The sequence below is a fragment of the Lycium barbarum genome, chromosome 3 (assembly GCF_019175385.1).
Source record: "Lycium barbarum isolate Lr01 chromosome 3, ASM1917538v2, whole genome shotgun sequence".
NCBI classification, from domain to species: Eukaryota; Viridiplantae; Streptophyta; class Magnoliopsida; order Solanales; family Solanaceae; genus Lycium; species Lycium barbarum.
In genome coordinates this window covers 8119613-8146914 of record NC_083339.1, presented here as the reverse complement: position 1 = coordinate 8146914, position 27302 = coordinate 8119613, and the positions used below count along the sequence as shown (strand labels likewise).

The 27302-nt window shown below is 33.9% G+C and overlaps 1 protein-coding gene across 1 annotated transcript; it reads left to right on the top strand.

The window, feature by feature from the left end:
* The first annotated feature begins 2778 nt into the window (after positions 1-2778).
* On the top strand, positions 2779-6146 carry LOC132630225 (G-type lectin S-receptor-like serine/threonine-protein kinase B120). Its single transcript, XM_060345813.1, has 7 exons — positions 2779-4006; positions 4311-4415; positions 4513-4703; positions 4820-5030; positions 5105-5348; positions 5425-5578; positions 5850-6146. Exons 1-7 carry the CDS (start codon positions 2779-2781, stop codon positions 6144-6146), a joined length of 2430 nt encoding a protein of 809 aa, XP_060201796.1.
* Positions 6147-27302: the final 21156 nt, after the last annotated feature.

Genomic DNA, 27302 nt, shown 5'->3' with positions numbered 1-27302 from the left:
TGCATTAATTTCACAAAATTCTCCAAATCAGTCCGCAACATTCACCATATCGATTTGGGACATTAAACTCTCATTTCCAAACTAGAATTCATAACGACGACAACTAAAACACTAAGCGATATTGATTCATCCTTTGCCAAACATTGGGGCTATACACGGCCACACTACACATATATACATATATTGATGATTTTTATTCTCTTCTCCACTCTACAACAATCAAACATGCTACAAAAATTTTATTCATTAACCCAATCACACACCCATTTACACGGCTAGCTCCCCAAGCACACAACCCACTTCCAACATACGATATTTCACCAATTTCATCCATATTAACATACCTCAATATGCATAAAACATTTATATCCCATAAAACAATAGAAATTTTACCTTTGTTCTTTACTCCACAAGAAAGTTAGGGTTTGCGATTTACAAAAATGGATGGTTTGATCGCTCCAAAAATGCTTCCACGCTACTTAGGGACCTCCAAATAGTGGGTTAACACCAAGGAATTATTTTTGGGAAGGCTAGAAATGGGGTTGGATTTTTCTCCTCTTGGCCGTGAACAGTGCGCCGTGAACAGTGCGCCGTGAACAGTCCGCCGTGAACAATAGCCGCCGTGAACAGTAGCCGCCGTGAACAGTGACGGCGTGAATAGTAGTCGCCGTGAACAGTGGCGGCCAGCCTTCTCTCTCTTTAGGTTTGAGAGCTCCTCTCTCTATCACTAAGTTTCTCAAGTTTGAAAGATGATAAATGAGTTCCTTAGTCATCAATTTGACTTAAATATCATGCCTACTAGTTGGACACATGTCCCACTCATGGCTTGAGCCAATCAAATTTGGCCACATGTCTTGGTGGGGCCCACACGACCACTAGTGCCTAATTAGTGAATAATTAATTTTTAATCCCCACTTAATAATCTAATCATGGTAAATTAATCCCAATTTTCCATTAATATTTTTACACTAAGTAAAATTTATAAACAATTCATGTTCTAATAGAAACCGGAAATTAAAGATTTCTACTTCGTGCCCGAAAATGATCCCGTCTTTAACTTGAGTCGATTCTTTTGCGAATAACTCGACGTATAAAATTACGGGATATAACAATATGAGAGGATTATATTAAAGAATAGCTAGTTACTACTATTGTTGATTTATTGGATCAATGAATCTTTGTAAATTTATGTGTATTTGAAAATTTATATTTTATAATAGCATGTAATCACAAACACTTATTATAAAAGGACCCTCAGAATATGTGATTTGGTGACTTGGGATATTCTGATACCTTGTTTATGAACTATGAGTAGCTCATTTGGTAAGATTGTAAGAATTGGGAAAGTTTAGATAATCTTCACAAATTGAGGTTTTCATGTTTATGAGAAAAAAATACAACTTTTTGAGATCCAATTTACACGGTCAGACAAAAATTCAACTTCAAATCAACTTGATCTCAAATCATGTCCTAACGGGACCTAAGTTTACTTGACAAATTTCATAAATTATCAATCAATAAATAAAAATCATCATGAAGATATTCTGTCATTTTAAGCCTTTCTTGAAATTAAAGATGAAGTTATATTTCGTTATACTTTTTGCAAAGGAGAGAAGGGAGCATTTTACTTGGAATTTATGAAGATGGAGAGAAAACAAGTTTGGAGAAATTGGATTTCAAAATTTTATAACCAAACAGTATTGATTTTGAAATAAAATAAAAAGAATTATGAAAAAAGTGAATAATTCTCATAGTCTTTGAAGAGTTTATGTTAGTTGGGGGGGTTCCTTCTATGAGGATTTCTGAGGCAGACAAATTACATGTTTATATGGAAGGCATACACAAATACAAAGATCTTCTCCCGCTTTCTATTTTGCATAAAATAATATATGAATTCCCTCATAACTTGTACATGTTTTTGTTATGCGAGTTTATAAAACACCGTATTGCTTTTATAAATGAATAACTCACATCCTAACCAGCTACCAAGCATAGTATTACTTATGCAGGATTTAATACCTGCATAGCTCACCTCCAGACCAGCTAGCTACCAAACGACCTCGTAAGGGAACTAAGTGGTCTTTGAAATTAGACATTTTATTTATCATCGTCAAAACATCACATACTCATTGAAGAGTTTGATTTTCTGGTGTTAAGACTTGTGAAGTTATGATCATGTTTCAAGCATAAAATAGTCCCACACATAACATCATTGTGATTAACTATTTAGCATGTCCTTTTCCACCTGAATGTTTACATGTCATCTGAAACCCACAACAAGTAATTTATTAATTGGTCTGTTTAATAACTACCATCGTTGGACCTAGTAATATATCAGAAACTTCACAAGGAAATATTTCACATTTCTTTATTTTCGAGTCTTCTGTCGATGTAAGAAACTGATTTCTTGAGAATGACATAAATTCATATTGTATCCACATACGTTAGTAGCTATATGACCCATCCAAGATAGAATAGACAAGCCTCAAATTATGTTGACTTTTTGTAATTTGCATTCAAATCCTTCAAAGATTTTTTTTTTTTTTTTTTTGTGTGCGTGTTTAACCATCCTTTGCAATCTGCTGACCCGATTAATCTAGATTCACGTTAGGTGTACGCTACAGAGGATAAATGAAGTAAAGTAGTACAAATTCGTCATATTGTTTTTTGAACATTAGCATCATGAATTACATAGCTAGCACTACTATAAAGTTGACCATAGTCCTTTTAATTCCCTTAATCATAAATCCGATTTGCTTAGCAATAGATACTATATCAATGAATCAACAAGTTGTAGATGGTGAAACTGTAGTTTCAGCAGGAGGTACATTTGAGTTTGGCTTCTTTAGTCCTGATGGATCCCAAGGGCGATATGTCGGGATATGGTACAAGGGATTACCAGTTGAAAAAGTTGCATGGGTTGCAAACCGTGAAAGACCATTAATTGGATCACATGGAGTTCTTATGATTAATGCTAGTGATGGCAATTTGGTCCTTGTGGATGATAAAAATGTGCCAGTCTGGTCTACACAAGTTAGTTCGACGTCATCCAACAACACCATTGCTGTGCTTACTGCTCAGGGGAATCTTGTTCTTCTGGATCAGAACAAGCTGAACGAATCAGTACCATTATGGGAGAGCTTCAATCATCCATCTGACACACTCTTGCCTCGTATGAAGATAGGGATGAATACTATAACAGGGGAGCAAATAGTTCTCACATCTTGGAAAGATGATAAAAATCCGTCGTTGGGAAGTTTTAGTACCGCTCTGGTGGATCCTCAGGAACTTGTACAAGTACTTATTTTGAATGGCTCGTCAAAGAAGCATTTTAGATCGGGGCAGTGGAATCGGAGAAGCTTCATTGGAGTGCCTAGCATGACTAAAGACTACCACAATGGCTTTCAACTACTTACGGACAGTAAAGGGGAGGAACTTTATTTTTCTTATGCTATACTCAATTACTCTGCTTCAACATTGGTATACTTAGATTCCTCGGGTGTGATAATTCAGATGGATTGGGATGCAGAAGAGAAAAAATGGTTAAGGTTGCAGGTAGTACCTAAAGGTCAATGTGACTTGTATAACACATGCGGTACTTTCGGAAGCTGCAAGAATAATGATTCACCAGTATGCAAATGTTTGAAGGGTTATGAACCAAAGTCTATCGATGAATGGAACGAGGGGAATTGGACTAATGGTTGTGTTCGAAGAGCACAATTCCAGTGTGAGGAGATGGCCACTGGTCCAAAATCTGATGATGATGAGAGAAAGAGGGATGTATTTTTACCAGTTTCAGGGATGAAACTACCAGATTTCTCACATTACCTACTTACTTGGGATAAAATGGAATGCGAAAATTCTTGCTTGAAGAACTGTTCTTGTTTGGCATATGCTTATGTGGATGGAATAGGCTGCATGATTTGGGGGGAAAATCTTATTGACCTTCAAGAGTTCTCCCATGGTGGAGAGCAACTATACATTCGCCTTGCACATTCCCAACTTGGTAGATACACCAATCTTTACTACTTGAACGAAACTTTGATTCATTTTGGATTCGGTTTATACTCTTTTTTTCCATGAACATGAATGTTAGTAGTCTGCCTATATTCCAACGGGTACTTCCTACCTCTCACCAGCGTAGGTACTAAGTAATTTTGCTCACCAAGTCTGCGTAGATGTGAAAAAATCACCTTGTGTTTTTTACCTCCGCTGGAATCTGAACTTGAGACCTCATGTTTTGTTGGATTCACATTTACGCTTCATATTTTAGTTTTTTTTTACTAATTGAGTTGTCTTTTGTCATGCAGATAAGAGGAGGCAAATCGGAGCCCGTATTGCAATTATCGTTTCAGCAACAGTTGGCCTAATTCTTATTGTATGCACTATTTATTTGCTGAAGATCAGAAAAAGAGGTACAAGCCATTCAATCATTTCGGTTGTTAATCGATTCAGAGCCACAACTTTTTGCTACCTTTTGGAGAGACTCTAATTTTTACTAAACTTTATCAGGCATTGGGAGTTTAATCCCTTTTTGCATAGCTTCGAAACAATCTTCAGCAGCAAATTTGCTTCTTAACAGTTTTACTCAAGGTAGCAGTTCAGAATTACCCGTTTTCAGCTTCAAGTGCATAGAAAATGCTACTAAAAACTTTTGCACTCGAAATAAACTTGGAGAGGGGGGATTTGGACCTGTTTACAAGGTATCACGTGTATGTTTTAATTATCGAACTTCAGCAGAAAAAAACAGCAAATATCACGTAGTCTATACTCATTTGCTTATAATTAAGTTGAATAGTCATGTGTGATTCATATATAGGGGGTATTAGCAAACGGACAAGAGGTTGCTATTAAAAGACTTTCGAGGAGCTCAGGACAAGGCATAGAAGAGTTCAAGAATGAGGTTACACTAATTTCCAGACTTCAACACAGAAACTTAGTCAAATTGATAGGATTTTGCATTCATGAGGAGGAAAAGTTGCTGATCTATGAATACATGTCCAACAGAAGCTTAGACATTTTCATATTCGGTGAGCTAATTAAGAAGATTTAACGGTTTTCTTGATGGATGATGGTTACTCTAATTAATTTGTGTGCTTGGCAGGATCAAGATCCAATGATAAGGTGGCGTTAAGTTGGAATCAACGATATAGCATCATTGAAGGTTTAGCTAGAGGGCTTCTTTATCTTCATCGTGATTCGCGACTAAAAATCATTCACAGAGATCTAAAGACGAGCAATATTCTCTTAGACGAAGATATGAATCCCAAAATCTCTGATTTTGGAATGGCTAGGATTTTCGGAGGGAATCAAACAATAGCAAATACCAACAGGATTGCCGGTACCTAGTAAGTATTATTAATTGGTCATAGCATTGAAATTCATCTGAACTAAATTGTCAATTTATGTGCGCTTCCAATGCAGTGGTTACATGTCCCCTGAATATGCAATACAAGGAATTTTCTCCGAAAAGTCGGATGTCTTCAGCTTTGGTGTCATATTGTTAGAGATTATCTGCAGTAAAAGAAACAACAGCTATTCTCACTCCAAAGACGACCCTCTCAACCTTCTGGACCATGTAAAAAAAAAAAAAGGAAAAACTCTCTCATTTTTTCATATACAGTCAGACCTCTCTATAACAACCGTCCTCTATCACAACATTTCACTTATAACGGCCAAGTTCTCTTTGGAACCCATCTTTCATGTTATATTATATGTTCTTTATAACAACATTTCACTATAGCAGCAAAACATTATCAGGACAAATGGCGTTGTTATAGAGAGGTCTGACAATCTCCTACTATTTTCACATGACATAACTAACTAAAGTGAAATATAAATGGATTTAGGCATGGCAACTGTGGAATGAAGGGAAGATACTGGAGTTTCTGGATCCGAAGGTGGCTGGTTCACTTGATACACCAACACAGGTTGTTAGATGCATCCTTGTGGGCTTGCTTTGTGTGCAAGAACATGCAAATTATAGGCCAAACACAGCTACAGTTGTTTCCATGCTCTGCAGTGACACAGTTCTTCCTTCGCCTAAGCGACCTGGATATAGCAGCAAAGACAGAAGCCCTGATGATCCAAGTTCTTCACCTTGCTCCAGAAACTCTTTTACTATTTCAAATGTTGAAGGACGTTAACTTTAATCTATCTGTTTGGGACTCTCCATGTAATAACTGTTCTTGTCCTTGTCCAAGTTTGCATCCTAATTTCTTTAGAATTTAGTCATTTGTGTTTGTGGGAAAAATGCACTTGATGTCAGTTTCATATGCTTACATTCAAGAATCACACGGATAGAACAATCAAGATGTATGTATGTCGTTTGCTGCTTCCAACTGATATTTACTGGAGTTGATTGGTTGTTTATACGGTAATTGATTTGGTGTAACCACCTGGTGCCGGTGCTGATAAGTTTTTACCTGATACCACTTAGAGACAAGTCACCAAATATCGGGTGACACAAAAAAACTTGGGAGGGATTTGTGTGTGTGTGTGTGGGGGGGGGGGGGGGGGGGGGGTTGAATGCTTTTGAGTTGCGAAATAACCGGTCTCTCCCTAAGAGCACTTGTCAAAGTTTGGTCAAACACAAATTGTTACTCTACTAGTAGTGATAAAAGTCTTCTTCAATTAATTAGCTAAACACAAACTATTATTCCCTAAAATTACTTTTTTAAAAAACACTTTTTATAATAACCTAATTTTGAAAGTTTGGCCAACCAGACTATTAGCCGTGTCTAAAGAAATAAAGCAAGAACATTGTGTTAGTAACTTTTAAAATCTCAAAACGCAAAGAAACATATTTTAAATAATTAAATCCACAACGTTCTTGCCAAGTTTTCTCCTAGCTCATAAATTTATACTACCTTGAAGCACCGTAAGTTCATTTCAATTACGCCATAACTTTTAGTCAACACTATAATGCTTTTAGAAAGAACCCCTTTTAATTAAAATACTAGTGAATCTTCTCGTGCTTTCCACGATTATGAATGTAATTCTATTTCTGTCTTTAAAGAGTATAAAATTTAACATTATAAGAAGATTTATCTGTGAATATTAATTGAGTGACTTGATAATGTACAAATATATATATATATATATATATATATATATATATATATATATATATATATATATATATATATATATTGATGATGCATGTAACTTAAATTCCAAATGAGATCAGTTTCACCATGACTTAGATCTTTTTTAGTTGACAATTTCTGCAAAAGCCCTACACCATTTAGCTTCAATTTATAGTAATATCAAAGATTCCTTCAAGTATTTTGGTACCTTTGCTCTTAAACAACTATTGTGGAAATAATTGTTCTTTTTTCTTCTTCTTCTTCTTCTTCTTTCTTTTGTTGTTGAAGCGCCAAATGATTATAGTGAGACACATTTCTTCAGGTTTTGTTCTCACATGTGTGTAAATTAAATTTGAAGCTAAGGTAATTCTTTAGAGAAAATTAAGAGGTATTATAATGTGACACACTCCTTCAAATTTGATATTTTTATATATGAAAGGCTTATTTAGTCTACATAAATAGATACTGAAATACTTGAATTTAGTTTAACAAATAGAAATTATAGGGGAAGGGGAGAGCTTGAGTAACAATGAAAGGAAAATGACAAAAGGAGGAGGAAAAAGATAAATAGATTGAAGATAACATTACAGCAAATAGGTTGTTAATTATCTGGTGATAACCTTTGAGTAACGATTAGAGAAAACTCACAAAAGGAGGAGGGAAAAGATAAATAGACTGAGAAGGTAATATTACCATAATAGCTTGTTAATTATTTGATGATCATTTTTAAATTCATTGGCAAGTTAAGCATCCAAGAAATTTCTGTCCTCCCTATGCTTGTTTTCTCTCCTTTTCCCATAAGCATGATATAGTCCACCTTGATAACTCACAAATCACAACTCTTCATTTCTATAACCACTACCAAATGATTAATGATTTTTTATTATAATTAAAACCTTCTGTCAGCTTCTTTCCTAGTGCTCTAAATAGAGCTAATTAGTTAGCTACTTTCCATCAAGACTTAAATAAGGGAAGAGGGGAAAAAACCAAAAATTTAGAGCTTTGACATTTTATAATTAGAAAAAAGGTAAAAAAAAGATAAATGAAATCCTTGGCGCCACATCACTCATCTTTTACCCAGCTTTATATATATATGTATATATATATATATAGAGAGAGAGAGACTAGCGAATGTGCCCGCGCGAAGATCAAAGAAATAATTTTTTATATAAATTTAATCAAGATGAATATAATTGATTACAAAAAAAATCATGTATATTCATATAAAATTCAAAACTAACTTCTCAAATTTTTTCTTCTAACTTCAAAATACTTTTTTATAAATTAATTTCAGTCCAAATACTCTAATAGATATAGAGCCTGTTTGGATGGGCTTAAAAAAACCAGCTTATAAGCAAAAAAATAATAAAAAAAAATTGGGGTAATCCAACTTTTTTTTTTTTGGCTTATAAGCTGAAATAAGCTGTTTTCAGCTTATAAGCTGAAATAAGCTGTTTTCAGCTTATAAGCTGCTTTTTTTAAGCTAAGCCAAACGGGCCAACTTATGTTTTTGGGCTTATTTTAAGCACAAAATGGCTTATAAACTGGTCAGTCAAACACTCAAAAAAGTTGTTTTCAGCAACTTATAAGCCAAGCCAAAGGGGCTCATAATACTAATTTGGGCCCAAAAATAACCTTTCAACTATCAAGCAAACCAGTTCTCCAAACCCTAGCACTAATTGGACTAAGACGTTGATTTCAGAAGACCAGTCCAAAAATTGTAATGTGATCTGATGTGCTAAAAAGAAAAAGGCTCATTATTATTAACAATTACTCCCTCCGTCTCAAAAAGATTGTATTAGTTTGACTTGACACGAAATTTAAGAAATAAAGGAAGATTTTTGTGTGGTTCAAAACAAGCCTTAGATATTTGTGTGGCTAGCTGTAAATCATCTAATAAAGTTAAATTGTTTGTAAATATAAAAATGTGCTAATCTTTTTGGGACAAACTTGTAACACCTCGTATCTTAGAACTCATGTTAGACTCACGTTAGAGTTTTAGAGAAAAATTTGAAAGTTTGTACGTATTACGAAAGTGGCTGATCAGCCTACTTCGGGCACCCGTAACTCCTTGATTAGTTGATAATTTGGGAAAACTTAAAACATGAAAGTTGTAGCCCTTTGGAATAGATTTCCAACGATATCTTATGGAGCTCAAACGGAGCTCTGTTGATAAGAATCGGGTTACTTGAACAAAACAAGATTATAATGCGGAAGCGAAAATATGAAGATTAAAGACAAGAATATAAAGATAGGCGAAATTCAAGAATAAAATCCCCAAATTTCAAGATTAAGTGATAAGAACCCTAATTGGTCTTAGTATTCAAAATTAGCGGATTAAGACTAATTAAGATACTAATAGAGTCAATTCAAGAACTTATATCAAAAGGTGATCTAGACCCCTATTTCGAAGAAATTAGAGACAATAATTAGTGTAAGACTAATTACCTTCTTTAATTTATGAATAAGAACCAAAGATATCAAGTACGAATTAATCTTACCTCTTAAAAATAATCATTCTTATAAGGTTGCAAGATAAATCCAAAGTAGCCACACAAAGGTGTAAAATAGAGGAACTCTCAATAATAATAATATTTGTCTAATGAAAATAACAAAATCCAACCCTATATAAAGGGAAACCTATCCCAAATAGAATGAGATTCGAATTCTACTCTTATGGAAATAATAAACCTAACTAGGATTAAACTAGGACAATAAGTAAAACCTTTCCAAGAATTGCCTAACCAAAGTAAGGAAAGAAGTGCTAAATCCTGGCACCAAATCCCACGGCCAGAATGTGATGACCAAGGAATCACTTTTCAGCCCATTATTTGGGCGTGAGAAGCAGCCCACTTTGGGCAGAATTTTAAGCTCATTAGGCCTCCTTTGGGGTTCCATGTGGGCCTAATTTTCCTCCTTTTGGGTTTGGACTTGGATCATGAAATATGTGTAGCACTTAGTACATTCTTTGTCATTATTCTTGGGCTCTTCTTCTACGATAAACAACTTCTTGATTTTTCATTGAAGCTCGTCAACCTTTGATGGAGGTATGCCACCGTGGATGCTATCATCTGTGCTAAGAGCTATGCCTGTTTTACTATCACTGGTCGGAGCAGAATTTTCAGATTTTGGGTTACGTTTTTAGCCTTTTCCTACTCGAATTGGGACTCCTTATTTTATTACTGTATGAAGTAGAAACGTCCCTAACACTATTCTAAACCCTAAGAGACTATTCTTTTTCTCTCTACCTTCATCCCTAAAGAACCTAGACACTTCAATCTTGCAAGAAACACATTCTTGCAATCAAGAAAAACCAAGAAACCTTCAAGAATTTGGTTTGGCAATCTAGTTTCCTAAGGTTTCCTCCAAGGTAAATATTTTAATCAAGAACCTTTGTATTTACAAGATTTATCATTTATAAAGACTATAATAAATCCATCCATCCTGTTACCCTATAAAAATCAAGAGTTGTAAAAATTTGGAGAAAACGCTAGTATTTTTCTGTGGAGTTTCATTCCGACCAGCCATATTAATTTGGCGTTTTCCGATAATCTGACCGGTGGATCAAGGCAAATTTTAACTGAGTGTTCATAACACATAAGTCTAAAATATGAACGGTGGAGATTGGATTTGGAGGTCCGGAGCAGTACCCTTTGAGCCACGAACAATAGCTACGAAAATCAGTGAAAATCCTCTCAAGGTTTCCAAATTCAAAGCTTTTGGAATTCTTCTTCAAAGATTCAGACTTTTCTTCAAGTTTTGGAGCGATTAAAGTATGTATAGTTACTATCTACGTGTGGGAACATCATTGTTCTTTCCCACGCCTCATAATCCATAAATTATGATTCTCTGCGAAAACATGGGTTTTTATACCATGCTCATGATAACCCTAGGTCTATGTCCATGATTATATTATATATGAATTGTTATAGTTCCATCATTGAGTTCTTAATATTTCTTTATGATTATTAAGAATCTGTCCGTAATCTATGAAAAACCCATATATCTCATTCCATGGGTTCATGCATGCTAGCTTATGATATATTATGTTATTTTTAAGAAAATACTATACATGTTTTACAAGTTCATGCAAGCAAGCTATAATTCATGATATTCATGTACAAGAAAGTTATATTCATGAAAACCATGGGCAACAAGTGCTACTTATTTTACATGTTCATGTTTTTTTTGGAATTTGCTTAGTTAACCGAGAAGGCTCAGATAGCATGAAACTACGTAGCCACCGTAGGATAAGGGTTGTCAGCAAGGAGGCAACACCTTTATTATGCAGTTTGGATCCTTACATGTTTATTATTACTTAAATCTCATATTCCTGGCACGATATGAGTGTTCTGCTGGTAGGACGCAAGTCCCAGATCATGTTGTCGGTTATACTATAGCACTCCTCATGTTACAAGCAGTTATATATACACGTATTTCTATTAATTTACTGTTTTCAGACTTTATTTATATGCATTCATGCTCATGTTCATGTCAGGTTTTCAGTTTCAATTCTTATCATGTTATTCCATATCCCATGTTATTTCTTTCAGTTGCTTTACATACCAGTACGTTCAATGTGCTGACGTCCCCTTTTTATTGCCCGGGGGCCTTCATTTCACGATGCAGGTATTGATTGACAGGACAGTAGATTGCTCGTTAGGACATTGCTCGTATCAGCTTTTGGTGAGCTCCATCTCATTCGGGGTTGTGTCTTTACTTCTATTTATGTCAGTTATGCATTTAAGGTATGCCGAGGGCCTTGTCCCGGTGAACAGTTTAGCAGATAGATTCGTGTCAGAAGTTTCATATACTAGTCAGTTGTCATGTTCAGTTGAGTTGGCCTTAATGGCTACACTACCATAATTCTGCATTCATGATATAATAATAATAATAATAATAATAATATTTTCGGACTTATGATTATTGAATTCCATGTTTTCACAATTCATGCATGTTTACTTTATATTCTGCATCAGTTTATGTCCCATGTAGACTCAGCAAGTCATGTGGTTCGCTCGGTCACATGCAGCAAGGCACCGAGTGACGTGTTACACCCAGGCCATGGTTCGGGGCGTGACAAAGCTTGGTATCAGAGCCTAGGTTCAAGTGTCTTAGGGAGTCTATGAAATCGTGTCCAGTGGGGTCACTTTTATATGTGCGTGCGCGCCACACATATAAATAGTTGACCACCAAGACATCTAGGATTGTCTCACTTCTGTAAACTCTAGATCGTGCAATAGAGCTATGTTATCAGAAATCAATTGAACTCGTGCATTGTTTCCCATTCTACCGAATACGCCTTGTCTCAACGGATGAGGGAGATGTAAATCTAATAATTATCGATATGTTTCTTTCAGATGGAGTCATCAAGAATTATTCTAACTCATGCCATGAAGCTTAGAGCAGTAAGTGACATTTTTTTTCTATCGAATTCTGGCCGTATCGAATGCGTAAGTGATGAGAAGGAAATTTAAGACCAAGTCTTACTAAATGGGCCTGGTGTGTTTAACAAATGGTAACCCTATTTTTTTGACAAGTTTCGGTATGGTAGTACATATAGGTTATTTACCTTACATAGTAAGTTTATTTGGGTTCTTTGACCATGAAGCTATAGTATAAGGATGATAGTTCAGATTTAAGACCCTACAAGGTAATATGTTATGAAGTTAACCACGAGCAGATGATATTAAATTTCTAGGGATAGTTTTAGATTATTTAAGCTTATTGAAATCAGACCTAGAGAATATGACGTTAGTAAGTTACTACAAGAAGCAAATATTACTATAAAATAAAAAGATATGACAGTTTCTTCTTAGGGTTATGTTATTAAGTATTTTATCCCTGATGTGTACAGTATGGTATAATTTTGAAAGTGGGGGTTAGCTGTTCCAATTTCTCGTTTGAGACAGATGAAATTTCCCTAAGTGTGATCTATGTCTATAGTTCAGAAAGATAGTATACAATCCAAGAATAGTGTCAGATGAGGAGGAAAAGTTAGAAATAACCTTATGTTTCACTTTAGTACTCATAGAAGAGTCAGGGAATATGATACTAGCAAGTGGTAACAGAAGCTTAGTAAGTAAGTTTGCGTAGATACAGTGAATTAGAAATTTCCAGCAGAGTTAGTAGAAGTATGATTTGAGTTACTTAGTCAAGTTAATACTAGTGAGTGGGCAACCGTCTAAATACACCGAAGGCGCGTTAGAACCCAAAGGGTTTAAGTTAAATTCGAGGTATAGACATGGGTGAAAGAAGAAAACCATCTAAGCAGTAAGAGAGCAAGCTACAGAAGAAGAGCCTTTAAGAATTATCATAAGAGAGTTTTCCCCAAGACTGACAAAGCCAGGTTATTCCAGTTATGTACATTAGAAACCCATTCATTTAAGTAATCCAATTTTCCCACTAAGTAAGACTTGCTTGAAGTAAGCTAAACAAATGAGTCGTCAGTATTTTAGAGGAAATTAGCGGAACCACTAGATGACCACTTATCACTAACTTAAGGGATCCACAGGCTTTAAACGTCTGCTTTTGAACTAAGGGGGAGATAATATGATAAGGTGTCAATATAGATGTTGTGTTTCGTAAGTTGATAGGCGTCAGAGGATAAAGTCAGAGGATCACAGTTTCATGTAGCTAAGATAAAGTGTGTAGAATTCGTCTTTTGTCATGTCGCTGAGATCAAGTTTTAGGGCGAATAAAAGGTTTAAGAATGTAACATTTCCAATTCCAGAATAATTCATGCACTATGTAGTACCAATGCCCAAACGTACTCTACACATGCATAGCATACCTATCTTATGCCCTTGTTAAAGCTTTACACTCCATGTTTAAGATACAAGAATTAAGACTCCATACGATAGTAAGCTATGCAAGGGAATGTTCTTTCATGTTTCTCACATCAGGTTGTACTCATGTCCAAGGTTAAAGACCGCATTCACGTCTCACGTATCTATCGTGCTTTTATACCCATGACCACGTTCTAGCTTCTAAGTGCTTTCCGAATATGATGTTGATTTTGATAATGATTGAGGAGAAGGTAACACAATAGTTTAAAGACTAAGAATCCTATGGAATGCCCACTTGGTCCTTGAACAAGGGAAAAATGCCTTAGGTAAATGATTTATTTCAACTCCAAAGATATGCTACCTACGTTCTCACGTACTCGTGCCCACGACCGACTTCTTTGAGCATCCACATATAGAAATAACATAACAGTGGGGTTGGTAGGTAAAGATAAGAGTAAGTTAAGATGGATGTCCTACCCACGATTCTACGTAACTCATGCTTATACTCCTCTGGCTACTATTTTAAAGCAGCTCGTAGCTTAGCACAAATGATGCCATTTTCTTTTCCGAAGTACCTATGACCTGTTTAAGTTCAAGGTGACTTTCTACTTATGCCTTAGGTGCTTGACGAACGAAGCATTCATGCCTATGATCCTTTCCTTCATGAGTCTTATTTTATAATGAGAGTGTCGACTTACAGTAATAAGAGTAAACTATGTTGAACCATGTCCCATTCTGTAAGTATAGCTAAGTTCCAAAAGTGATATCTTATCCATCCTTATGTCTCTAAGTACTCAAGAGTGAAGCCTACAACTTATACTCCATTTAAGTCACACTTATGTCTTATTCACACTTCAATATTCATGAGCTAATGTCCAAATGTCAGGGTATGTAGCTTCGAAGTACTTATGTAAACGCCGTGTCTCTCATTCCCCATGCCATGCTACTCATGTATTCATGTCTTATGCCATATTAGTCCCATTTCCATGTATACATGTTCCATGTTATGTTCTTCAGTCTGATGTAACCATGCCACGTCTATTTTCGAAGATAAAGTGTCTGATTCATATGAATGATCCCTTTCTCTCACTCCTTAATGATCCACTTACAATAATAAGCAAGGTAAGCCAAGATATTCATATCTATGTTTCAGAGCGAACAAGGTAAGGTTCGAAGTAAGGTATGTTCCAAGTTCATAGTGAGATCCCTTCAGGTATTCTATGGTACTTATCTCGAAATTATTCTACTCAGATTTGATGTATCATGTCATGCCTACGCTAGAGCTTTATGAATACCTATGTTAGAATCATATTCCTAGTAGATGACTCAACTCTATCTCATTCGCATGGAGTTGCACTTACATTCAGAGGCTAGGTCATACTCTTATCTCGTATGTTTATCGTGGTAACACATGAACATCTATGATCAAGTCCCTAAGTGTTCAGATCCTACCTACGCTCAGTATTCAACCCTCATGTTGTAACAATCATGTTTTCGACATTCAGATCTCATATTGATGTCCATGTTTACACATGTTTGTATCTTATAAAAGTTTATCACTCATGTTCTCATGCCAGGAAGTCTTCATGTATTTATGTCCCACATCATGCTCCTCATGTCCAGGTAATCATGTCATGTTCGTGCCTATTTTCCAGTACTCATGTCATTCATGCCTACAAATTCTCTTCCAAACCCCATGTATAGTAATCATGTAATCATTCAGCCAATAATGATGTGTTCAGGCCAGCTCAATATTCATGTTAGCCACATTTAAGATTCAGTAATTAAGATTATGCCACATCATATGTATTAAGATACCCTGTGAGGTTTATGTTGATACTTTAGTTAGCTGACAGGCGTTTGAGAAATGTCATGAGAGTCCGAGGACAATGGTTTCATGATTCTAGTTCATGTAGGTGCTACTCAGTTTCATGTTCCCATGTATATGTTTATATGTAATCACATATTCAGTTCTCATGATCCATGACCATGTTTTCATGTAATCATGTCAGGCTCTTATGTTTCATGTCATTTTCATCACGTTCATGTATCCATGCCATGTCCAGTCCCATACCTAACCAAGACCCATCATTTGAGGACGACTGATCCCAAGGGGGAGATATTGTAACACCTCGTATCTTAGAACTCATGTTAGACTCGCAACGTTAGAGTTTTAGAGAAAAATTTGAAAGTTTGTAAGTATTACAAAAGTGGTTGACTAGCCTACTTCGGGCACCCGTAACTCCTTGTTTAGTTGATAATTTGGGAAACCTTAAAACATGAAAGTTGTAGCCCTTTGAAATATATTTCCAACGGTATCTTATAGAGCTCAAACGGAGCTCTGTGCTAAGAGTTATGCCTGTTTTACTATCACAAGTCGGAGCAGAATTTTCAGATTTTGGATTACGTTTTTAGCCTTTTCCTACTCGAATTGGGACTCCTTATTTTATTACTGTATGAAGTAAAAACGTCCCTAACACTATTCTAAACCCTAAGAGACTATTCTTTTTCTCTCTACCTCCATCCCTAAAGAACCTAGACACTTCAATCTTGCAAGAAACTCATTTTTGCAATCAAGAAAAATCAAGAAACCTTCAAGAATTTGGTTTGGCAATCTAGTTTCCTAAGGTTTCCTCCAAGGTAAATATTTTAATCAAGAACCTTTGTATTCTACAAGATTTATCATTTATAAATACTAGAATAAATCCATCCATCCCGTTACCTTATAAAAATCAAGAGTTGTAAAAAGTTGGAGAAAACTCTAGTATTTTTCTGTTGAGTTTCATTCCGACCAGCCATATTAATTTGGTGTTTTCCGATAATCTAACCGTTGGATCAAGCCCGAATTTTAGCTGAGTGCTCATAACACAAAAGTATAAAATATGAACGGTGAAGATTGGATTTGGAGGTCTGGTGCAGTACCATTTGAGCCACGAACAGTAGCTACGAAAATCAGTGAAAATCCTCTCAAGGTTTCCAAATTCAAAGCTTTTGGAATTCTTCTTCAAAGATTCAGACTTTTCTTCAAGTTTTGGAGCGATTAAGGTATATAGAGTTACTATCTACGTGTCGGAACATCATTGTTCTTCCCCACGCCTCATAATCCATAAATTATGATTCTCTGCGAAAACTAGGGTTTTTATACCATGCTCATGATAACCCTAGGTCTATGTCCATGATTATATTATATATGAATTGTTATAGTTCCATCATTGAGTTCTTAATATTTCTTTATGATTATTAAGAATTTGTTCGTAATCTATGAAAAAACCATATATCTCATTCCATGGGTTCATGCATGCTAGCTTATGATATATTATGCTATTTTCAAGAAAATACTATACATGTTTTACAAGTTCATGCAAGCTGGCTATAATTCATGATATCCATGTACAAGCAAGTTATATTCATGAAAACCATGGGCAGCAATTGCCACTTATTTTACATGTTCATGTTTTTTTTGGGATTTGCTTAGTTAACCGAGAAGGCTCAGATAGCATGAAACTTCGTAGCAACCGTAGGATAAGGGTTGTCAGCAAGGAGGCAACACTTTTATTATGCAGTTTGGATCTTTACATGCTTATTATTACAAAAAATCTCATATTCCTGGCAAGATATGAGTGTTCTGCTGGTAGGACGCAAGTACCAGATCATGTTGTCGGTTATACTATAGCACTCCTCATGTTACAAGCAGTTATATATACATGTATTTCCATTGATTTACGTACTGTTTTCAGACTTTATTTAATATGCATTCATGCTCATGTTCATGTCAGGTTTTCAGTTTCAGTTCTTATCATGTTATTACATATCCCATGTTATTTCTTTCAGTTGCTTTACATACCAGTACGTTCAATGTGCTGACGTCCCCTTTTTATTGCCCGGGGGCCTTCATTTCACGATGCAGGTATTGATTGACAGGACAGTAGATTGCTCGTTAGGACATTGCTCGTATCAGCTTTTGGTGAGCACCATCTCATTCGGGGTTGTGTCTTTACTTCTATTTATGTCAGTTATGCATTTAAGGTAGCCGAGGGCCTTGTCCCGGTGAACAGTTTAGCAGATAGATTCGTGTCAGAAGTTTCATAGACTAGTCAGTTGTCATGTTCAGTTGAGTTGGCCTTAATGGCTACATTACCATAATTCCGCATTCATGATATAATAATAATAATAATATTTTCAGCCTTATGATTATTGAATTCCATGTTTTCACAATTCATGCATGTTTACTTTATATTCCGCATCAGTTCATGTCCCATGTAGACTCAGCAAGTCATGTGGTTCGCTCGGTCACATGCAGCAAGACACCGAGTGTCGTGTTACGCCCAGGCCATGGTTCGGAGCGTGACAAAACTAATAAGAAAAGTAAGACAATCTTTTTGGGATAGAGGAAGTACCAAATAATAGAGGGCCATGAATAAAACATTTTAACAGGTACCTCATAAAAAATATCGGTCCCAGAGCTAAATATTTAGTTGATTTTGGAGTCGATCATGAACTAAAATATAAAAACTTTTTAGTTTGTGTGATGACTCAAGTCCTCCATAAAAGTCGAAGATAGAACTCCATAATAAGCAAAAATTAAGGTGCACAATTTCCACCTTAGAACGTGTCCTGATGGACACATTAACACATACTCAAATCAATGAGAATAGAGACTTTTTAGCAAGTCTTGGCGAAAACACAATTCAATCAGTAGGTAGTATAAACACCTTCTTGAATCATCATTCGGCTCATGAAATAAAACAAAAATGAAACAATGGAAGACAGTTTCAAGGATGGTATTGTTCAAAGTACATTACACATTGTTAAAAAGAATAGTAACACTACTATTTGACAGTGTTTTCCTTTTGTTTTTGTAAAAATATTACAGGTTATCATCATAAGTTAACATTGGAATAAATCCATATATGATATAAAGATAGGCATAGATAAGGTGATATGACACCTCTCTATGGCCAGCATCTATATATATATTTATCTTTTTTTTGTGGATTTTTTGCCTTTTTTCCTCCTAATTCTCATGTTTAAATTATTTTTAAGAATTTGAAAGTGGTTAAATACGTTACTTAATTAAATGCGTTAATTATTTGAGAAAGAACGTTCAGGAAGGTGGAAGGTGAGCGGACGCTGGTCTCTAACTCATGATTGTAACGTTAAAGTTTTGCTAATTATAAGTTTCATGTTTCTCTTCCTTCTTTTTAGGGAGAGAGTTGTAACACATGATTTAAAAAATATAATAAGATACACAGAGGAAAGTATGATAATGGATGGATCCGGATCCATCACTATAACCTGCAGCTCCCTTCTCATTCAAGGTTCTATTCTCTGAAATATCCTTTTTTTTTATACTCCTATTATTCATGTGCTATAAATTTAAATACGGTAAAAATCAGAATCACACGCCTGCAATCTCTCTTTATAACAGTTAAAAATTGACTACTTATTAGCAAGAGCTGTAGATATCATGATAGACTATTAAGGCATTGGAAAGACTTTCTCTTGTAACGATTTTATTCTGCTTAATTACTAAGGTTTGGGCTATCTATCTATCACAAAGGCTATGGATCGGAGTGGAAAAAAGAACTACACTAGGATATGGTAGAATTTTTTTATTTTTTTTCACGACTATATTCATCCTGGTCCAACGGTATGTTCATTTTAATGTGTTTGCCACTCATATCTAATCACTCTTTTAGATTTCCAATTTGATTGAGCATTTAAGTTGAAGTCCATTGATTAAGCTAATAAGTTTTAGTGCACTATCTGATTTTGGTTCGACTTAACAATTCTTTTTGGCATCTCTTATGATATTGTTTATTTTGCAGCACAATGAACAGGTGCAAGTAGTTTACTACTACTTAAATTAGTACTGGAACTGGGCACTTCAACGTATAATTTATATTTATTGATGAATCTATATATAATTCTGTTTTACTAATGGATCAAACCTGACTCACCTTTTCTTAAATTAAATACAGATGGATGCAGCAAAGGCAACCCAGGCAGCTCAGGAGGAGGAGGAATACTTAGAGATGAGATCGGACATTTCCTGATGGCTTTCTCTGCCTACTATGGACAGTGCAGCAACAATATTGCAGAGACAAAAGCTATCTTGATGGGCCTGAAGTGGTGCATCGACAGGGGTTACCAAAACATCAACATCGAATCAGACTCTAAACTGATTATTGGCATGATCAATGGTGACATTCGCATTGCTTGGCAAGTCAAAGATCTCATTCAACAGATCGACATGATCAAAAATCAAGGCAATATTAATTTCAAACACTGCTTTCGCGAAGCTAACACAGTTGCAGACTACTTAGCTAACCACGGAGAAGAGACCAAACAAGAACAATTCTTCTTAGATGATTTAACCCTCCCCACAAGAGCTAAATCACTATTGAAGAATGATTTTGAAGAAAGACCCTCTTTCCGGATCAAAGCTAGAACTGATCAATATGAAATCCCTCATGATTAGTATGGAGCTGAATTTTTGTATAGCTTATATAGCTATCTTTCCTCCCCAAGATTGTAAGGATAAACCTTCTTTACACTATAACTGTAAAGAAATCCCCCCTAACCTTAACTTAGCTGGCAAATTTTTGTACAGGGATGAAATCTTCATCCTACTTGTAACACAAAAGAGGCTTGGTCACTACACCACCTCTCTGTAACTGAGTTTGATGGAATGAAAGGATGGGGTCATGCCATAGCCCCCCCCCCCCCCCCCCCCCACCACCACCAATTGATGGTGATTTTTGGCAAAAAAAAAAAAAAAGTCCAACCTCTCTTTTTTTCTTTAAAATCTTCTTCTTGTTTTTTTATGTCCTTTTCCTCTCATTTTATCCAACAAGTTTTAAAAATTTTGCCACTCTTTTTATTATTATTTTTCTTGTCCGCTTTTACTTTTTCATTTTACTTCTTCTTTTATTAATAGAAGACAATTTAAACACTAATTTTTTTACTATCTATTGAAAGAAAAAAAGTAAATACCTATGTATTTTTATTTATACATGGCAGAGTGAGTAGGAGTTTGCTATCGATTAAACAATTATTTCTCACTTTTTTTGGAATTTATGAAGATGAAGTTGGAAAACAGGTTTCGAGCACATTTTCAAATTTGGAATCCAACTCCAACTTGGATTTGAAAATTTCATTACCAAACACAGGTTTTGAAGTAAAAGCGAAAAATTATTCCGGAAAAATGGTGAATAATTCTCATGGCCAAATGGCTCCTAAGAGAATCATCTATCTATATTATATTAAAAGAGCGAAGGACCTTAGAAATGTTAATTAAATTTTTTGCCCTTCATTAAAAGACTCCATAATAGACAAAATTGTCATTTACTATTTTTGTCAAATTATTATTTTATTATTTTTATAATATTAATTGTCATGTGTTTTAGTCCTAAGTAAGATTATTTTTGGCAGAATAAAAACTGCCATTGGAGTCCAAAATTTGTTCTAACACTAATAATATGTCTTTTTGGTGAAAATAAAGAACTGCCTTTACTTTTAACAAAATGAAACAACAATTTGAGTCCTTTTTTGGTTGTAACTGCCGTTATTTATGGTAAAAACTATCGAGTTCTTTCTTTAAAGTCATATATGTTGCAATGGAACGTGAATCCTTACCTTATTGAAATAGAGCCAAGTTCAACCTTTTTAGTTTTAACTATTACAGTAATTCGGAATATTTCATATTCTTGAAGTTGTAAAGCTATATAAATTTCATATGGAAAAAAATACTTTTGATGGCCTATTTCCTCTCTAAATATAAGAATTTCATTAGCATACATCGCATTCTTACCATTGGTGTCTGAACACATTAATTAATCCTTTCTATAAGTTTCGTATAATTATTATTTTGTTTTTATTCCAGGATTGTAGGAATATGCAAATCGATTTGACGGCTTCAAGAACATGAGGTACAATCTGTTCAACTGCATATAACATGCACTTTTTAACTTTTAAGGATTTTGATTATTGTTTCTTTTCCCTCTTTGTAGTGCTTTTGGATTTTGTAAAGTGCTTAATTGATTTTTAAAGTCGTGATTCAATTAATGATTTATAGCTTCTCGCCCATGTCTCTTGCCTCATATAATAATAAGTTTGCCGTGCAGATAGTGGATCCATTGAATAACTTCATGTTTGAGTTTGTTGCCAATGAACTGCATGTGTTGCATTCTAATTATTCCTGTGCTGTCATCCATAGCTAGGTTGTTAGTACTATTTTGACGACTAAGAATGCTGCCACTAATTTTTTTTATTTTTTATTTTGGTTATAGAAGCATCAACAGTACAGGGGTGGTTGTGGTGCTTATATAGATTAGAGGGAAGCTGTTTTGGGTAAAAACTTACCCCAATGAAGTGTTTACATCAAACCAATAAATATATGATATACATGTGTGTTTGTACTATTGCACATGCAACTTCTAAGTTACATCACTTAACCAGGGTTACCTAATATAACTTTAATTATAGTAAGTTGAATTGATTTGGTTTAAATACTCAGTAATATGAGTTAGTATTTACCGTCGTTTTGCCTGAGGCACTGATGGGTATAGCACCAAAAACAACACCATAGTTCTTGGGGCAATTTTGGTTCCATCACATGTGGATATATAAAATCAACATAACAATAATCATTAAAGTGATTGAATCTTGCAAGCTAGATATGTCAATTTTAGAAGTCTTTCTAACAGATATGCTGTTTTGCAGAATTAATTGAACTTCCAAGCAGAAAGAGTAAATTTGATTATTGACAAGGTACTTTCGATCTGCTTGTTTTTTTTTTTTCTTTTTCTTTCTAGATGCATTAATATTTTATTTATTATCTGTCCCTTTTTTAAATATATATTATATTTCCCTGATATTATGTTATAAGTTAAGTGTTACATTAGATCAACCTTTATACTCTCTAAAATTAATTACAGAGATGAAAAGAGCAACAAGTTTCTCCTATATAGTTGGGGAGCAATTATGTGAAAAGCTGATGATGGAATTGGAAAAAAAAAAAAAAAGTGTATGTGACTTGTGAGATACAGAAGCTCGATGAAGACGACATGTTAACGTTTTACAAATTTTATTTATTTTGATATCTTGGTGAAGTACGAGTATATATGCTTTTGACTTTTACTTATAAGTTAAATAATTATTTTCAAATCATGTACTATGTTAAAAGTTTAAGATATAAATTTTATAATAAGTCACGGGGTTCACGTGAAAGTACCTAAAATAAAAATCAGAAGAGCTTTAGCGAAATCTTCTTCGTCTTTTTTTTTTTTTACATAGAATTCACATTAGACAATATAATCATTTAATTATTTCTCTACTAATTAAAAATAATTTAATTTAATTATTTTTCCAATATTCAGAACTACGAAGTCAACTAAATTATGTGTACAAAATCCCTATTAGGATTAATTTCCTTATAGTTAGGAATAGTCATTTAATTATTTTCTTATTAGTTTAAGCATTCTAAATCAACTAAATTTAATTTTAAAAAGATATGAAAATCCTAGAATTAAATGTAAAAGTTCTAGAATGGAAGGATTAATAAAGAAAAAGATTTAAATAAGTAAACAAATATTTTTTAAAGATTTGAATTTAACTATAAGGAAAGATTTTACAATAGCTAAAAATAAAAAAATAATCGGAAATGGTTCAAATTGTCAGCTTTTCTCCAAAAATTATTAATTACAATAGAAGAACTCCTCTTTCTTGTGGACGATGAGACCGGCCAATTGCAAATTTAGCAAAAACATATTCACAAAACATTCCTTGAAATTATAATACCTTTCGTGTTATCTTTGAATTCTAATAAAGTCTAATTATTTTCCGGTGGTATTCGTTGTCAAAAGAAGTATGTGCTTTATAATAAATCACTAGGATTCACATGCGAGTGCGCAAAATAGAAGTTAGAAGAGCTTTAGCGAAGTGTTTTTCGCCCTTTAAAGATAGAATTCACATTAGACAATATAGTCATTTAATTATTCCTTACTATTAAAAATAGTCCCGTTTAATTATTTTTCTAATATTTTAGGATTCCGAAATCAACTAAATTATGTGTACAGAATCCCTATTAGGATTAATTTCCTTCTAATTAGGAATAGTCACTTAATAATTCCTATATGTTCAAGCATTCTAAATCAACTAAATTTAAAAAAAAAAAAAAACTATATAATTAATTTGATTAAATTAAATTCACATTGCTTGCATGTCCAGTAAAATACCGAATTCAACTACCATTGCTACTAATAATATTCATTTTCATCATCTAAATAGTTGCATTTATTTTAAAAGAAAATGTACATTTTTTATATAAATTCTTTATTGACTCACGCAATACACACGTGCAACGCACGTACGCTTAAAACTAGTATATTAAAACCCCAACACACACCTCTATAAATATAAAAGTGATAATGTTTTCCTTTTAATTTTTTTCTTTTTTTTTAAATAAAATTTGCTAATGAGTTTTTTTTTCCTATCTGAGCTCTATCTAATAAAAGTATTCACAAAAGTTATAAAAAAATATTATTGTCTTTTATGACCGCGCGCGCGAAGCGCAAGCTGATACCCTAGTATGTATATATTACAGACAGAAGTAAATAACATGCTAAAAATATCTACTTATGTAGTTTACTCTCCCAGATAAAGAACTTCCAGCAATATGAGGTGATGTTTGGCGTTCAGAATAAATTATTCGGTCTTTTATTTAAAATACTAGTATATTTTTCAAACAATACTGTCACCAACATAACAAATTTATAAAATTATTAAGGCAACAAGAAAAGTCAAACAGTAACATTACAGAAATTGAGGAAGATAAAAGCCGATTTCAGATCAAGAAAATAAAATAGGTCGGTAAAGTTCGATTTTAACCAAAAATAATAATAATAATATATATATATATATATATATATATATATATATATATATATATTATCTATCGTGTAATTACCCTGTCGTGTAGATCTTATTTCAAGAAATCAAAGACACAGTATTCAACTGTACAGTGGTAGTTCTGCAACAATGACACCAAAAATGGAAGCTGGAAAAACACAATTTTTTACATAATCGCAAGGTAAAAATCTGGCCCTTGAAACTGCTCCTGGTAAGCTTCAGTTGCAACCGCATACCACATGTCTCACAAATCAATTTGCTCTATAAATAGTGTATAAAGACGCACACACCAATGAATATGAAGAGGCATATTGATTAAAGGGAAAAGGGTAAAATGTACCCTCTACTTTAGTTTATTGGCTAACTTTGTCCTCCATTAGTCAAAGTAATCAAATATACCCCTCCCGTTACAAGTTGGGCCAAATATATCCCTACCGTTAGTAAAGTTTCAAAAATATCCCTCATTTCTAACATATTCCCACATAAGCAAGTCTAGTCATTGAAATTGGGTGACATGGACGTCACATGACATTTAACTTATTCTATATGGTGCCTAAGTGACAATTTTATAAAAAACAATCTAGAAAATTGATTTTTTTAAAACAAATCTGAAAAAAAAATGACTTTTATTAAAAATCTGAAACTTTTTTGTTTTAATAAAACCCCCTTTTTAAAACATATTCTCGAAAGTTGGATATTTTAGTTAAAAAATCTGAAAAAATGGTTTTTTTTAAATCTAGAAAACTGTAAAGTATTTTTTTTTTTAAAAGTGTCCTATTTTTTCTTTTAAATCTGGATTAATTTTAAAAAAATTGAAAAATTGATGTTTAAAAAAATCATTTTCCAGATTTTTTAATAAAAAAATCCAATTTTCCAGATTTTTTTTAAGAAGCTGGTTTTATAAAATCAAACAAATTCAGATGTTTAATAAAATCCATTTTTAACAGATTTGTTTTTAGAAAAATCAATTTTCCAGATTGGTTTTACAAAAATTGTTACGTAGGCAACACATAGAATAAGCTAAATATCATGTGGCGTCTATGTCACCAATTCCAATTACTAGACTTGTTTATGTGGAAATATGTTAGAAATGAGGGGTATTTTTGAAACTTTGCTAACGGTAGGGGTATATTTGGCCCCAACTTTTAACAGGAGGGGTATATTTGACTACTTTGGCTAACGGAGGGCAAAATTAGCCAATAAACTAAAGTAGAGGGGTATATTTGACCCTTCTCCCTTGATTAAATTACATTCATTATTCATTTTAATATAGAATATTAAGAAGGTGGATAAATTAAATTACATCCAATCAGAATTATTATGATGAAATGCAGTAACTATTTAACAGTCGCAACAAAAATAACATAAAGAAGAGAATGGAAAGTCGTAACCTACAAAAACAATATATAACTCAATATAACTATGCAATAAATAATACGGAAAAGGGCCAAAATTACCCCTGAACTTTGAAAAATAGTTCATCCATACCCTTCGTTATGCTTTAGGGCCAATTATACCCTTACAGTTATACTATGGGGTCAATTATACCCTTATGCCTAACTGCTGCCACGTGACATCATCTCAGCCCTTCAAAATTATTTTACCCTCAAATAATTTTTTACCCACTAAAATAACTCAAAACGACCCGAAATTTTTTTTTCAGCAAAAATAATACGGTTAATTTTTCCGGAAAAAAATATAAAAATAATTCCGTATTATTTTTGCTGGAAAAAAAGATTCGGGTCGTTTTGAGTTATTTTAGTGGGTAAAAAATTATTTGAGGATAAAATAATTTTGAAGGGCTGAGATGATGCCACGTGGCAGCAGTTAGACATAAGGGTATAATTGACCCCATAGTATAACTGTAAGGGTATAATTGACCCTAAAGTATAACGAAGGGTATGGATGAACTATTTTTCAAAGTTCAGGGGTAATTTTGGCCCTTTTCCATAAATAATATAATAAAGAAGAAATGGAAAGTTTCTCTGACTTCCATCACGTTCTAATCTTCATAAATGAAACAAATATGAAAAGCGAATTGATGTAAAGTTTTTAACAATCAGAATTTAATTTAATGGACAAATAAATACACAAAATGAAAGGATATATAATAAATAGAAAGGAAAAAATGTCAAAAAAAAGAGAAAAAAGATAAATATGAATACTAGTCATAGAGAGGCCGTGTCACATCACCTTGTCTATGTCTAGCTTTATATTATATATGAATTGGCTAGTAAGCAATACTACTAATTAAGATGTTGAACCCTGTGGAGTTTGGAGGCAGCTTTAATTGCAAGCTTAAGAGTTGAGACCAATATTTACGTATAGATTTAATTTAACTACACTACAGTTTAAATAATTTTTATATTATCAGTGTATTTTAGTCGATTATAGTAGCCGATTGTTTACTGTATTTTTTGGGTAACCAAACTAGGATTTTTAAACAGTTTTTCCCTATTGTTTAAACTAGAGCTAACGGTGCTGCGACTATTGTTGGTAAGTTGCGTCGGATTGA